This window comes from Sus scrofa, chromosome 10 (genome assembly GCF_000003025.6).
Source record: "Sus scrofa isolate TJ Tabasco breed Duroc chromosome 10, Sscrofa11.1, whole genome shotgun sequence".
Lineage (NCBI taxonomy): Eukaryota > Metazoa > Chordata > Mammalia > Artiodactyla > Suidae > Sus > Sus scrofa.
The window spans coordinates 48,565,670-48,581,613 of NC_010452.4; the positions used below are offsets into that span (position 1 = coordinate 48,565,670).

Here is a 15,944-nt window from a genome sequence, read left to right on the forward strand (position 1 = left end):
ATAGATTCATACTCATAATCTGCTTACAGAAGATAAGCTACAGCCCATTATGGGTCAGAGCTACCTTCAAGAGTCTCAGGTGCTCAGTTACCCCTGTCATTTCTTCCTCGAGGTCCCCTGACCATTTAGGATGTCTGCTTCCTAATATCTACTCAGCACAAGTCTATCTGAGATTCCCCAGGTAAGATATCTGGGCACTTTCAAAAAACAGCCACCATCACTCAGAGTAACACTTGTCACTGTTGTGGAAGATCATCCAGCATTAGTCACCTTGGCTTGTACTTGGGAATGACAGGAAAGAGAAAATGGAAACATCCTCTTATCAGCTGGGCAGCTTGGTCTGGGTCAGACAGCAATGGTAAACAAATTAGGAAATATGGGTTTTTTAATAGAGAACAAGTTTGTTTTCACTTCCCATCGGATGGAGATGAGACACCCCTAAATAGAGTGGTGAGGGCTTAGTAAGCCTACAAAGCCACCGAACATTGTTTTTATTCTCTGCCAGTTTTGGCTGCAATGTTAAATAGCATTCAAATCAAACGTTCTTAATTTTTTAAATTTACTTTTTAGGTGGCACATGCGGAAGTTCCCAGCCAGGGATCAAACCCATGCCACAGCAATGACAATGCCAGATCTTTAACCCACTGAGCCTCCAGGGAACTCTCAAACTTGACCTTCTTGAAAGGTCCTGATATAAATTAGTAAGCGGCCTTTTAAGCCCACCATGTTTGACCTCCCAGTGGCGAGCTGAAAGTGACAAGAGTACCCAGCGGGTCTGCCTGACAGCCCTAGTCTGTCTTTACATACGTGTCAATGGAATCAGTTCTTATGGGCCCAGGACTTGTCTTGATTTCCTTCATTGCTGCATCTGCTTCTCCCTCCTGAGAAAGTAGAAATGAAAGAAATATAACGTAGTACATCTGCAAGACAAATTCTTTACCAAAAGAGAAAAAGACAAAAGATCAAGAATTTGGATGACATACAACCCCAGGAACCTATCAAACACTGCAATGTGAGATGTTTTAAATTTGGTCACTGAAATGGAGTGGAAATTTACCCTCCCCTCAGCCTGCAAGCTCTGTCAGGATTATAAATATCCAGGCGAAGACAAGGTCAGGCTCCTCTCATTCAGCATACTCAACCTGACCCCACACACAGAAAAGCTTATCTCCTTCTCTCTCTCCTTGGCAGCTCCCTTCCTCCCCGAGTTAAGGTCATATAGACCTAGTGACAATTCCCTGTATCTTTCCCATAGAGTCTTTTAAAATGCAAAATGTGGAGTTCCATTGTGACTCAGCAGTAACCAACCCAACTAGTATCCATGAGCATTCAGGTTCCATCCCTGGCCTCACTCAGTGGGTTAAGGATCTGGCGTTGCCATGAGCTGCAGTGTAGGTCAGTGACACAGCTTGGATCTGGCATTGCTATGACTGTGGTGTAGGCCGGCAGCTCGATTGGAGCCCTAGCCTGGCAACTTCCATATGCTGTGGGTATGGCCCTAAAAAGCAAAAGATTAAATAAATAAATAGATATATAAATAAAAAAATAAATAAAATGTAAAATGCTAGAACTTGCTGAAGAAATGTTGAAAAAAAAAAGGCTGTTTTCTATGGTCAAGGCTCATAAAGCACAAGGCTGGCTACTATGAGAAATTCATATGCATCTTGGGCCACTTAAGGAACAGGAAGACTAAGACCACTTAAATGATTTGAAAGACACTTCAATTCCAAGGAGCTAGCAGAAAGATCTTCCCCAAAGACACAAAGATGGTTCTAAACAGTTTTGTGTGTGCACACTGTTCTTAAATCTTGGGCAGTGTTTTCCTGTTCACAGAAGTAAGGCAAGAAAAACATGTTTAGGAGTTCCCGTTGTGGCTCAGTGCTTAATGAATCTGACTAGCATCCACGAGGACGCAGGTTCCATCCCCGGCCTTGCTCAGTGGGTTAAGGATCCGGTGTTACCATGAGCTATGGTATAGGTCATAGACACAGCTCGGATCCTGCATTGCTGTGGCTGTTGTATAGGCCAGCAGCTACAGCTCTGATTCGACCCCTAACCTGGGAACCTCCATATGCTGTGGGTGCAGCCCTAAAAAGCAAAAAAAGAAAAAAGAAAAAAAAAAAAAGAAAGAAAGAAAGAAGGAAAAACATGTTTACACTGAAATAACCATCACTCATCATTGTGGGAGAATATTAAGTTAACCATGAAGAAAGAAACCTCATTTGGAAACTTCTGATATGTCCTTGGGCTTCCTGAATTTTATCAGTTATCTGCAGAAGGTCAAACAAAGCTCTTTGATCAATATTGTGTTTTCATCATCTTTGGTCATTTGCAGAAAAAGTACTCTCACACAGAGTACTTTCTGATTAGTATTTCACTTCTCTTGATTTCAGCCACTGTTAATCTAAAATTTATGAGGGGCATGGGTGGAGGGCTATTAAGAGCCATTTTCCAACTCTATTCTTCTTCAGTGCAACAAAGGAATGAGGAAGTAAAGGCAAACGCTAATATTTCAGATGCATTCAGTAGTTAGGCTTTTTGAAAGATGCTCCTCACCCCACCCCGGTGTTTAAAGGAAATGGTACTATTTGTAGCAGTTGTCCAGGTGAGGTTTTGTAACTTGCCTAAAACAAAACCAAACCCAGTGCACTTACAGCCATCCTGATTTCAACAAAGGAGTCTTCAGAGGGGCCACCTGAGTTCAGCTTGAGCTGCAATTCAGACACGATGCCCAGCAGATCCGCCTTTTCAGCTTGAAGGCGTGCCACCTGGGTCTTCAGCTGTTCTACTTCCTGTTCTGCTTCCGCCTTGGGGACCCTGGGGTCCCCAGTGAGGTCCTGGAAAGGATGAGGAGCAATAACAGAAAATTAAAATAGTCTCATGACAAGAAAGGCTTCCTTAGCATGCTGAAATAACCTGATAGCATGAAAACAACCAGCCAGACTCCGGCAATGGTAGACTTGTACATCGTGCCCTCTTATCCTCCCTACAAATGCATATCTAGCCGCACCCTGCCCATATTTTTCATGTCTACTTAGAAGCCAAAGCACCGAGGGCATGATGGTATAGTAATGGCAAAACATAATGAAAGGTTCAGAATTCTCCCAGGTATGTCGTCTGGTTACTACAATACTCTATGCTGGTGTTTTGTTTTTGTTTGGGGATTTTTTTTTTTTTTTTTTGGCCATATCTGCAGCATATTATGTTGGTATTTTAAGGTGCTAAAAATAAGTCTAGTGAGCAATAAGAAAACTGAAAATTCAGAGGCTGGCACCAAGGGTGGAAAAATTAAATTTTCACCAATATTAACATCAATAAGAAACATTAATATTTCCCGAATGTTGAGTACATGTTGTGTTCATCCTGTTGCAGTTACTACATATGACACAGTCACAAGAGAAAGAGGCTGTTAACGTGCGGTGTTTGTACTTGGGAGAAGGGAGCAGATTCTCCTCCACACTGTGCTAATCACTGCATGTGTCACCTTGAGCACAGTTACTTGATGCCTTTGCTTCAGTTTTTTTGGGTCAGAAAAAAAGACATGGTACCACATGGTCTCTGTGGTCTGTTCCAGCTGTGACCTTCTCAGCCTCTCTGATATTTTCCATCATTGCTCTTATGCAAACGGTGCCACCAGAAATATACACACTTGAGATTATTAGAGGATTGTAACGCATTAGAAAATACACATATGCGTGCATGCACACAAAACTTTCTGTGACAGATTTCCTAAGGAATGATAAACAGGCCCAAAAGCTTATAGTATAACCAAAAAATTATCAGAAAGGCATGTGCACAGACCATAAGCAGCTAATCCATGAAGTTCTGAAAAGAGAGGGCTCTGAATTCCTTCGTGGCTCAACAGAAATGAATCTGACTAGTATCCATGAGGATGCAGGTTCAATCCTTGCCCTCAGTGGGTTAAGGATATAGCGCTGCCATGAACTGTGGTGAAGATCGCAGACGATGCTCAGATCCAGAGTTGCTGTGGCTGTGGAGTAGACCAGAGGCTACAGCTCCAATTCTGCCCCTAGCCTGGGAACCTCCATATGCTGCAAGTGAGGCCCTAAAAAGCAAAAAGAAAGGAAGGAAGGAAGGAAGGAAGGAAGGAAGGAAGGAAGGAAGGAAGGAAGGAAAGAAAGAAAGAAAGAAAGAAAGAAAGAAAGAAAGAAAGAAAGAAAGAAAGAAAGAAAGAAAGAAAGAAACAACCATTTCTCTGTCTTTTTGAGTGCTGTATTGACCTGGAAATGTGCCATTTTATAATCCCCAAACAAAAGTCTAGATAGTGACCTTTGCCTAGCAATCTGTAGTTAAAAGTTAAAAAGTACTCTTTAGAGATCATTATGATAATAACTCAGTGAAATCGGACAGAACCTGTAATGCCTCACACTCACCCTGGGGATTAGAGGCAGGTCTCCAAAGGAAATTGCCTGCTCCCTGCCCTTGCATGGCACAGAACATAAGGGCCCCACATGAGTGAGGAAAATGTGAGGCCTGGAGAGCTATGGTAAATCAGGAAAATGTAGGCCTAAATTAAAAAAAAAAAAAAAACAAAAAAACCTCAAGCAGTCTATGAAACAAAAATTAAAGGGGCAGGGAGGCAAGTGGCTGGCCTGGGTGGTACAGTCTGGAGGAGAAAGCTGATGACCAAGGGGTTTTAAGAGTCCTACATGTCTCTTTATCCCAAGGACTCATTTTTAGCCATGCTTGCAGCTTGCTTCAACTGATCCTCTGTCTTGAAAGAAGCTGTCCAGAGCTCCAACTTCTGATCCCAACCTCTTTCGATACAAGGAGCTTTTCAGAAAACATACAGGCAGACTATTTCAGACAAGCTGCTTCTGGAAGCTTCCTTTTTGGCTTCAATATGATAGGCCCCAGCAGGCTGAAGCCAATTGTCAACCCACATCCCAAAAGCCAAGGGAGGAAAACAAAGTGAGATATTTTCTTCCAGAGAGTAGAAAATTACTCATATATCCTAGGTGACCATTTCTTCAGAGTAGTCTACCTAAAAAATATTTAGATAATAAGAGGTTTTCCCCAAAGAAGTGACTTAATACTCTGTAAGACAAATTGAAGCACCAAAACTGATAAATCTTAACAATCAAATATTTCCAGTACAAATACAAATATATTAAAGCTGCATGTTTAACATGCAAGAGTTATTGCCCTATGAGCAGAAGTTGATGACTAAGATCATTGAAATAAACTACAAATTTTTTTTTTTTTTTTTTTTGGCTGAGCCTGTGGCATGTGGAAGTTCCTGGGCCAGGGATCAAACCTGTGCCATAGTGGAGACCAAAGACCAAGCCACCGCAGTGACAACACCAGATCCTTGACCTGCTGTGCCACAAGAGAACTCCTAAACGATGATATTTTTCTAAATAACTTTTCGTTCTTTATAGATTATTCCATATCATCCTCTTTTCATTATTTTCTTTCCATTTTATTTCTTTGTTTTCTTTACCCATTTAAGAAATTAGACATCAACAAAGTTCAAGGTAAAGGATCACGAAAAATCACTGATGGGGGTAGGTATAAATTAGGAATATGGGGTTAACGAACTACTGTACATAAAATAGGTAAGCAACAAGTATTTACTGTTTAGCACAGGGAACTACACTCAATATCTTATAATAACCTATAATGGAAAGTAATCTGAAAAAAACAAATATATGTATAAAAATATGAAACTACACCTGAAGCTAACACAATATTACAAATCATCTGAAAAAAGAAAAATCACTGATACCTAAGAATCAATCCAGTGCTCTCTAAAGTTGTTAAGTTCTAGGTTTGGAAGACAATGAACCATACCTGTTCATCTAAAATAACCCAGGAGTTCCTGTTGTGGCTCAGCAGTTAACGAACTGACTGGTATCCATGATGATGCAAGTCTGATCTCTGGCCTCGCTCAGTGGGTTAAGGATCACAGATGTAGCTCATAGATGTGGCTCAGATCTGGTGTTGCTGTGGCTGTGATATAAGCCGGTGGCTATAGCTCCGATTGGACCTCTAGCCTGGGAACCTCCATATGCCATGGGAGCAGCCATAAAAATAAATAAATAAATAAATAAATAAATAAATAAATAAAATAAAAATAAAAATGAAATAATACCCAGTGACCTCTTAGCATATGAGCAAAGGCTTCAAATGTGTTCTGATTTGCCTTTTCGCTAACATTTTTTGATACCCTTCTCAGATGTGGGCACATTTCTCAGGTTCTTTGGGTCAGTGGAAATGTGGCACCCCATAGCCTCATGTCACAATGTGACTTTTGTCAGACCATTTTTCAAAAGGAAATGTAAAACATTAAGTGAGGAATCTATTTTAGACTGAAAGGACAAGATCAATAAGTGAAATTCTGAGTAATAGCTTTTTTAAATGTAATTCTATATCAAACACACAAAATAACTAACATTTGGACCATTTAAAGCAGAGGTCCTTCCATACCATCTATAATGAATACAAAATAATGAATTATAACCATGACACCCTTTTGACTATAATGAATACAGTCAAGCTTCACACATTTCTTTCCTTTACCAGAGATTATACATGACCCTTAAGACTGCAGCCAATCATCAAGATCTCTTCTTTCAAGATAATGCAAAGTGCACGTGTAGCCTGAACTGTGAAAGGTTTTGATCTAGAAGTTTAGACAATGAGATCCCACTACAAATATCAACAGCATAAAATCACAACTGAGCAGTCTGCTCACCTCAAATGACCTTTCAGTTTTCCCTTTTAGTTTTCCAAGTTCTTGCTTCAGTTTTTCATTTTCAAGACTCAGAGCCGTTAGGCGCTCTTTGGCTTCTTTGCTCTGGGTCTCAAAAAAAAGGCGTTCTTCCTTCTGCTTCTCTGTCCAGGCTGAAAGCTCCTCAAATCGCCCTTTCATAGCTTGATTATTTAGCTTCATGGCTTCTGCATAGGGTTCAGAGGGACAGTGTCATACACCAGGGAGCTAGGCTTGGTGTCATGAATAGAACCTCCCCAAAGAAACCACCTCATCACGTAGCTCTGAATCTCAAGATGCCAGGCTTGGCTTGGGCCCCAGCGTCAGCTGGAAAGACTGTGTAGCAAGGTAAGTGCTTTCTGGAGTTCCCTGGTGGTCTAGCGGTTAGGATTTGGTACTTTCACTGCTGTAGCCTGGGTTCAATCCACAGTCTGGGAACTAAAATCTCACGTCAAGCCACAACATGCAGCGACCGAAATTTAAAAATTTTTTTTTAGTTTGAATTTTAGCTTTTTTAAATTCATGTATGTTCCCAGTATTTCATGGGACACACACTAAAAAATTTTTTAAAGATTTTTATTTTTTCTATTATAGTTGATTTACAATGTTCTGTCTATATATATATATATATATATATATACACACACACACACACATTCTTTTTCTCACATTATCCTCCATCATGTCCTATCACAAGTGACTAGATGTAGTTTCCTGTGCTGTATAGCAGCAAAACAAAAAAATTTTTAAGTGTGTTCTGTTTCCAGAAAGGACTGGCAGGTCTAATGTCATTTCTAGCCCTCAAAAGTCTCAAGAAAATAAAAATGATTTTACTGAATTTATTGTATCAAAATGCCTATTAACTAGATAGACTGAGGTCTATCCCTCCTGGATTCAAACACTGGTCCTGCCAAAAGCCATGGCTGGAGATATTAGAATGCTTCCTCGTAAGGTACTGTTTAGAACTAACTGTAATAATAGCAGCCTTTTTTACTTTTTATGCTTTTCTTTTTTCCTGCACCTAAGGCATGTGAAAGTTCTCAGACCATGGATCAAAACCATGCCACAGCAGCGACCCAGCCACTTCAGTGACAGTGCTGGATACTTAACCCATTGCACCACATGGGAACTCCTCCTTTGTCCTTTCAAATGAGCTAAATGTCATTATGCCATTCCCCAGAGATACATAAAGTATTTTTATTCTTATCTGTATCTAATAGTAAACAACGGGAACTTACTAAAAGCTAATTCTATGCTCTTTCTTCTCCCTGGAAACCAGGTGCAGAGAAAGAGATTCATCTACAAGGGATGGCGTTCCCAAAGGCCCAGGTGAAGGGAGACACAGGCCAGGTGTTACTCACCTTTCAGCTGATGGTTCTCGATTAGAAGCTCTCTCATCTGCTGCAGCAGTTCATGTGGGGTGAACGTGTCAAGGTTTGGGTGAGCCAGAGTGGGGGGTCCATTTCCTGTGGTTTCGGTGGGGCTGTCCCCCTTCTCAGTCAGGCAGCTAAGTGGTTGGTGGGACATGGCAGCAGTTCCTACGAAAAAGTCATGAACTGAAAATATAACCATCCATCTCTGCACAGGGTCCCCACGAGTCCCACAAACCCCTGTGCAAGTGCTAGTAAGTATTCTAGAAGGTGCCGACTTTCTCTCCCATTATATTTTGAACAATCTTGATTCTTCCTTTGAAACAAAAAAAGGAATATCCTAGCTTCAGTCTGTAGGTGTATGTCTCTGTAGAAGGGTGAGGGGGTAGGAGATGGAGGAGGAGGAGGCGGGCATGACATCGTGATGATTAAGAATCCTAAGGTGAGACGTGGGCAAAAGTATCATTACACTGATTTCCCAGGAAAATCTTTAAGCTCAAATCTCCACATTTTGGGTGAACTGCCTGGTTGGTGAATTACATCTCAATAATTAACTGTTAAAAAATGTTCATATTTTATTTTTTGTATTTTTGGCTACGAGGAAAGGGAGACCTGACATATTTTGGATGCTTACTATGTGCTCAGTCACGGCACCAGAATGTCCATTTCTAATCCTCACGAAAACTCAACCAGACAGCTATTTTCCGGGTGATGGAGCTGAACTGAGAGGTTTTATAGCTCATCCAAGGTTACTTAATAAAGCCTGCAACCGAGCATTAAGATGGTTCTAAACTCAGCCCTGTCATACAATCAAGGTGCCACAGGATACTTAAGCTCCTATGTTCAATACTTGTGCAAAGCTCTCTACAATGACTAAGAAAGTCATGCTTAGTTGTTGCACATTTGGAGAATATTTAAAGCATACCACTTTATGTTGTAGAGGGGTCTGGAATATGAGGAAAGAGAAGTGCTCTCTGGTCTCTCACTGTATCCTAACGTCTGTGAGTGTTCTCCAGATGAACATGGAAGGCTGGTCCATTTAACTCACTCACAGTTCAGATTCCACTTCATCCCATCCATCCTGTACTGCCAGAAATCTTTAAAAAATAACCAAAGCTGCCAGAAGGATTTTCCTTCCTACTTCTTAGCAATAGCAGTCACTAAATTGCTTGTAAAGTAGTTACGACTGGAGTTCCCACTGTGGCTCAGGAGGTTAAGAACCTGACTAGTATCCATGAGGATGTGAGTTTGATCCCTGCCCTCTATCAGTGGGTTAAGGATCCATCGTTGCCACAAGCTGCAGTGTACATTGCAATGTAGCTTGGATTCTGTGTTTCTGTGGCTGCAGCTGTGGTTGTGGCCAACAGCTGCAGCTCCGATTTGACCCCTGGCCTGGGAACTTCTATAAGCCACAGGTGCAGCCCTAAAAAAGAAAAAAAAAAGTTACTACTAACTAAGATTTTCACTGCATTCAAAGAACCTCATCCCTATAAGAAGTTCCCACATACACCAATGGAATCTGCCACTGTCAACAGGAAGGCAGAGTACAGATGACTGTTTCTCTGAAAGACTACAAAGGAAACTTCAGTTACGGTTTTTGTTGTAAAATGCTTGTGCCTGGATTTTTTTTTTTTTTTTTTCTTTTTAGGGCCACACCTATAGCATATGGAAATTCCCAGGCTAGGGGTCAAATCAGAGCTACAGCTGCTGGCCTACACTACAGCCACAACAATTTGGGATCTGAGTCGAATCTGCAACCCACATCATAGCTCAGGCAATGCCGGATGCTTAACCCAATGACCAAGGCCAGGGATCGAACCCGCATCCTCATGGATACTAGTCAGGTTTGTTACCGCTGAGCCACAACAAGAATTCCTTAAATTTTTATTTAAGTGTAGCTGATTTAGAATGTTCCTTCAATTTCCGCTGCACAGCAAAGTGACCCAGCCATATAGATATACACACATTCTTTTTTTCATACTGTCTTCCATCATGTTCCCAAAAGACTGTACATGGTTCCCTGTGCTATACACCAGAACCCCAAAACCTACCCATTCTAAATGCAACAGTGCCCAACCACCAACCCCAAAATCCCCGTGCATCCCCTTCTCTCCCCCCTCTCCCCTGGCAAACCTAAGTCTGCTCTCCCTGTCATGATCTGTTTCCATTTGATAGATAGGATCATTTATGCCATATTTTAGATTCCACATATAAGTGACATCTTATGGTATTTGTCTTTCTCTTTCTGACTTACTTCACATAGTATGAGAATCTCTAGTTCCATGTTGCTGCAAATGAGGTACCACCTCACACCAGTCAGAATGGCCATCAATAACAAGTCAACAAACAACAAATGCTGGAGAGGGTGTGGAGAAAAGGGAGCCCTCCTTCACTGTTAGTGGAAATGTAAATTGATACAACCGCTATGGAAAAGAGTATGGAGGTTTTGCAGAAAACTAAACATAAAACCACCATATGATCCAGTAGTCCCACTCCTGGGCATATATCTGGACAAAACTTTCATTCAAAAAGATACATGCACCCCTGGAGTTCCCACTGTGGCTCAGCGGTAATGAATCTGACTAGCATCCATGAGGATGCAGGTTTGATCCCTGGCCCCGCTCAATGGGTTAAGGATCCAGCATTGCCATGAGGTGTGGTGTAGGCTGGCAGCTGTAGCTCCGATTCGACCCCTGGCCTGAGAACTCCATATGTTGTGGGTGCAGCCCCAAAAAGAAAAAAAAAAAATACATGTATCCCTCTGTTCACTGCAGCACTATTCACAATAGCCAAGACATGGAAACAATCTAAATGCTCATTGACAGATGACTGGATTAAGAAGATGTAGTACTGGAGTTCCCGTCGTGGCTCAATGGTTAATGAATCCGACTAGGAACCATGAGGTTGGGGGTTCAGTCCTTGGCCTCGCTCAGTCAGTTAAGGATCTGGTGTTGCCGTGAGCTGTGGTGTAGGTTGCAGACCCAGCTCGGATCCCGCATTGCTGTGGCTCTGGCGTAGGCCGGCAGCTACAGCTCCGATTAGACCCCCCCAGCCTGGGAACCTCCATGTACCTCGGGAGTGGCCCAAGAAAAGGCAAAAAGACAAAAAAAAAAAAAAAAAAGACGATGTAATACATATGTACACTGGAATACTGCTCAGTCATAAAAAAGAACAAAATGATGGCCAGAATATCAATGTACCAAACCGGTGGAGAGCAGTGCTTCTTGCCCACTCCTGCAGGGACACTCCTAGGGCTCTCGAGGTCTCCTGCAACTGAGGGCCTGGCAGCCTACTTTTGGTCTGAAGAAACCTGTAAGAAATCAGAGACAGTGCTACTACTGAGAGGACAGCCGGCGCCGGCACTGCGGCCTGTGTGCTTTCTCTAGAGCAGCTGGCACATGAAAAGCATTCTCATGGAATTTTTAGCCAGGATGGCAATTTTATGAAGTGAAAACATGGATAAAGCACTGTGAGCCTTTTGAAGGCATCTGTGTTTTACATATCCTAATTCACTTAGAATTCTGAAGTGTGCTATCTCTTAGCATTGGATGACTAGAATAGACTGCTTTTGTTTTCCCCATTAAAATAATTTAGATAAAGCCAGTTTCTGGCTTTCCATAAAACTCATTTTTACACAGTAGGATGTGGCAGCTAACATTTCATAAAAATAGCTTTTCACTAAATAACAGCGTTCCTATCACTTTTAGGGCCCCACCTATAACATATGGAGGTTCCCAGGCCAGGAGTCGAAATGGATCTGTAGCCACCAGCCTATGCCGCAGCCTCAGCAACGCCAGATCAGAGCCGCATCTGTGACCTACACCACAGCTCATGGCAATGCCAGATCCTTAACCCACTAAGTGAGGCCAGTGATTGAACCCTCATGGATACTAGATGGGTTTGTTACCTTTGAGCCACTATGGGAACTCTTCATTTACTTGTCAACATTAAATTTCCTTAGGTATTCAAGGATTAGACTATAGCTTGCAAAAGTATATCAAAACATTTAAGAGATTTTTCTTTTTAAAGTGCATCCAAGCAGGTATCAAGAGATGTGTTTGGTTTCATTTTTATGATAGGCACACAAGGGTTCTCCTTAACTTTTTTTCCAAGAGTGAGAGGAGGGGGGGGCAGGAGACAGGGACAGAAGAGGAGGGGAGAGGAAGGGTGAGTGGACAGAGGGAAGAGGGAGGGGAGAGAAGAGAATGTCCCTTCAGGTATCTTTCCTCCTTTTTACAGGTGCCCAGATTTTATAAGGACATGAGAAAAAGAAAAAGAAAAAAAAAAAAAAAAGCAGGGTTATGCTAAAGGAAACAGTAAAAAAATAAACTGGGTGCCACTAACCAGATGTGTGACCTTGAGAATTCACCTGACCTCTTGTGATGATTTACTGCCTAGTCTAGCGAATGATGATCATTATGGTTGCTTTCAGCTCAGAAGCCTGGTGAAAAATATTCCTAACCTTCTACCAAGATCAGAGCCCAACCCCCGCTGTCCAGGACACAGCCCAGCACCCACATGGCCACGCCTACCTCCCTCACTAACAGATAACGCCTGTCCCAATTACAGTGAACTCTTTGTTATGCAGCACCGTTAGGAAAAATTATTTGGTAATTCACATGTCATAGTAAATAGAAAGTCAGCACAACTTAACTTGCCAGACATAAGCATGTAAATCCTTATCACCAAAATTTTACTAAAAGCAATTGAATTCATTTTTGTTGGTTCAAGGTACATTTTTTGATTTTTGAATATTTAAGGGCCATCAGTACGCACTATCGGAGCACAGGGCGTATGTGAAATGTCTACTGGTAGAATGCCAGTTAGAGAAAGCTGAATTCTCTAAATTTTTAGCATCACCTTGAGCTACTTCCAGTTGAGAAAATGCAGAGACACATTATAAATCCTTGCACACCTCATTCAAAAGTCATGGAAACTGAAACTAAGCCATTTACTCCAAGGTTCTATCTAATAAGAGAATTTTTCAAAGTTCCCTGCAGCAGTTTGGGTCATTGCTGTGGTGCAGGTTCAGTCCCTGGCCCACAAACTTCCACATGCCCTGGATGCAGTCAAAAAACAAAAAAATAATTTATCATAAAAATCCAACCAATCTGGATCTGAAATATCATTCTAAGCAAAGGTGTTTTTTAACTACAGAAGGGTGAATTAATTGAGCACAGGATTTATCAAGATTTCACCAATGAGAAAGAATGGGCACTACCTGGAAAGTAGAAGGTCAAAAGCAAGATCTCCTAGGATTTATTCCTGGATGTGCTATTTGAATTCCTGATTACCATCCTTAATTCCAGAGGACAAATAATTATAGCAGTGACGTGACTTCGTAGGCATGAGCTTAGATCTCATTCCTGAGTTGGCCTTAAAAAAGATCCACCCCAACTTCTTATTCGATGCAAGAATATCTTGTCTGCTGTCCATGGCAGATGGTCATATAGACCAGGCTTGAATGATTTCAGTGACAAAACATGGGCAATGACCTTAGCAGGCAACTGCTCATTCTATTCCAGGATGGCTCTCACCACCAGAGAGCCATTTTGTATCAAACAGAAATCTGCCTTGTACTGACTCCCACCCACTGGACACTGGACCAGCAAGAATAAAACAGAATAGGGAGTTCCCGTCGTGGCGCAGTGGTTAACGAATCCGACCAGGAACCATGAGGTTGTGGGTTCGATCTCTGCCCTTGCTCAGTGGGTTAAGGATCCGGCGTTGCCGTGACCTGTGGTGTAGGTTGCAGATGCAGCTCGGATCCCGTGTTGCTGTGGCTCTGGCGTAGGCCGGTGGCTATAGCTCCAATTGGACCCCTAGCCTGGGAACCTCCATATGCCGAGGGAGCGGCCCAAGAAATAGCAAAAAGACAAAAAAAAAAAAAAAAAAAAAAAGAATAAAGCAGAATAAACTCAGGCCCTTACCCTGGTGTGGCAGATTCTCCAAATTTGCTGATTAAGTATTCACAGGCTCAACTCCCACATGGATAAATTAGTTTTAAACAGTGAAAATCTATTTCTTGATCAGAGACGATAGCTGGCTATTGGCAAATTCTGGTTTGGGTTTTCAAGGGGATTGAGTAACATTCCAAGACAGCATCAACTAAACTCATCACCATCCTGGGAAAAAAACTCAAAGTACATATCCTACTAAGGGGGTAAAAGAAGCCTTACCTTTTATTCCAGAAATGCTAGTTTGACTTTGTAACTGCTAACAGACAGGACATGGAAATAGATTTATTTCCATTGTCGCCCAAGGCTGGACCCGTCCTACTCCTCTTCCCCCAAGTCTAATGGGTCGCCGAGTCCTGTCACTTCCACCTCCCCTCAATCCCTGCCAGCTTAGGTCAGGCCCTTCTTGTTCTGTCTGGACTGCAGCAATGCTGCCTTCCCTCCAGAGTACAGGATTTTGTGCCCATTTTGCCCACTGCAGTGTCCCTCTCACCTAGACCATGACCTGACTTACGTGAGGGTTCAACAAATAATTGCTGAATGAATTTTCATAGCTACCTTCATGGTCTGACTCCTCTTTCCTTTGCAGCCCCTCTCCCTCCATGGTTTCCTTCCTAACACAGGGGCATCTCCCCCACTTAAAACCCTGCACATACAGAGAGCTCCAGCTTCCACGCAAGACAAACGTGGCCTTTCAGAGTCTGGCCCCCACTTATCCTCCAGTATCACTGTCTGCCACCAAGCCCTTCATACCTGAGGCCCATTAAAGAGCTCACAGTTCCCCACCTTCTTTTGCTTTTCTCCCCTTCCCTGAGATGCCTGGGCCTGCTTTTATCCTGGCAAACACCCAATGGACAGTTCACTGGCCAGCTCAAATCGATGTCCTGTGTTAAATGACCTATTCGTGTCTCTGAGCACCCAGTTGCACTTTGTGCATTCCACCTCCTTGGTCCTGTTCTGCAAAGTACCTGTCTGTCTTCCTGGCAAACCTAAGTCAAGGCCTCTATTTTATCCTTCCTAGAGACTGGCACACTGAGAGCAGGCCCTTGGTAAATGTTTGTTAAAATGAAATGAAAACATAGTGTAGTAAGGTATTTTAAAGTCTTACACTTGTAAAACACTTTCTGCTCTGTAGGTAACAAATCTGACATGCTATAGTATTAGGAGTTTTTCTATAGTTCAATGGCACAGCTTTCCAGATCTTTTTTTTTTTTTTTTAATGATTTTTATTTTTTTCCATTATAGCTGGTTTGCAGTGTTCCAGATTCTTGAACTCAATTTTTAACTTATTTGGAAAATCTGTACTTTTTTTTTTTTTTTTTTTGTCTTTTTAGGGCCACACCCAAGACATACGGAAGTTTCCAGGCTAGGGGTCAAATCAGAGCTGTAGTCGCAGCCACAGCAATGTGGGATCTGAGCTGCATCTGAGACCTACACCACAGCTCACAGCAACGCTGGATCTAGACCCACTGAGGGAGGCCAGGGATGGAACCTGCATCTTCATGGATACTAGACAGATTCGTTTCTACCGAGCCATGACAGGAACTCCCTGTACTATTTTAAAAATACTGCTACGAAGGTATCTGGATGTCATTTCATAACACATGTTCCATTACTCAACCCACGTATACATGCCAAAATGAAAATGCAAACTTTTAACATAATTTTTTCTTTCTGAATGAAATATCTTTTATTTTCAAAACAGAGTTTAATTTCTTCCTTTGCATTTGGATTTATTGTACTACAGGGTCCAAAAAACTTATCAAACTGTCCAAGTCTATAAAATTCAGAAAAAGTGGGGTTTGGAGAATACCCATGTTCCCCTACCACCTAAGGTGAGGATTCCATGGGAAGGTAAAACAGTTCCTTTCAAGAATAAAGTCT

At 42.0% G+C, this 15,944-nt stretch overlaps 1 protein-coding gene across 5 annotated transcripts in view; it reads right to left on the reverse strand.

Annotated features, from left to right (window-relative positions):
• OPTN (optineurin) overlaps nt 1-15,944 on the reverse strand; it is a 50,924-nt gene that overhangs the window by 33,641 nt on the left and 1,339 nt on the right. For 4 of the 5 annotated variants that reach the window (XM_005656827.3, XM_005656828.3, XM_013989750.2 and 1 more), the window contains exons 2-5: nt 8,095-8,271; nt 6,719-6,921; nt 2,655-2,837; nt 808-881 (exon numbers count right to left, since the gene is read on the reverse strand). In XM_005656827.3, the coding sequence (XP_005656884.1) occupies nt 808-881; nt 2,655-2,837; nt 6,719-6,921; nt 8,095-8,260 (626 nt within the window). In that variant the 5' untranslated portion in view covers nt 8,261-8,271. 5 annotated transcript variants of the gene reach the window in all.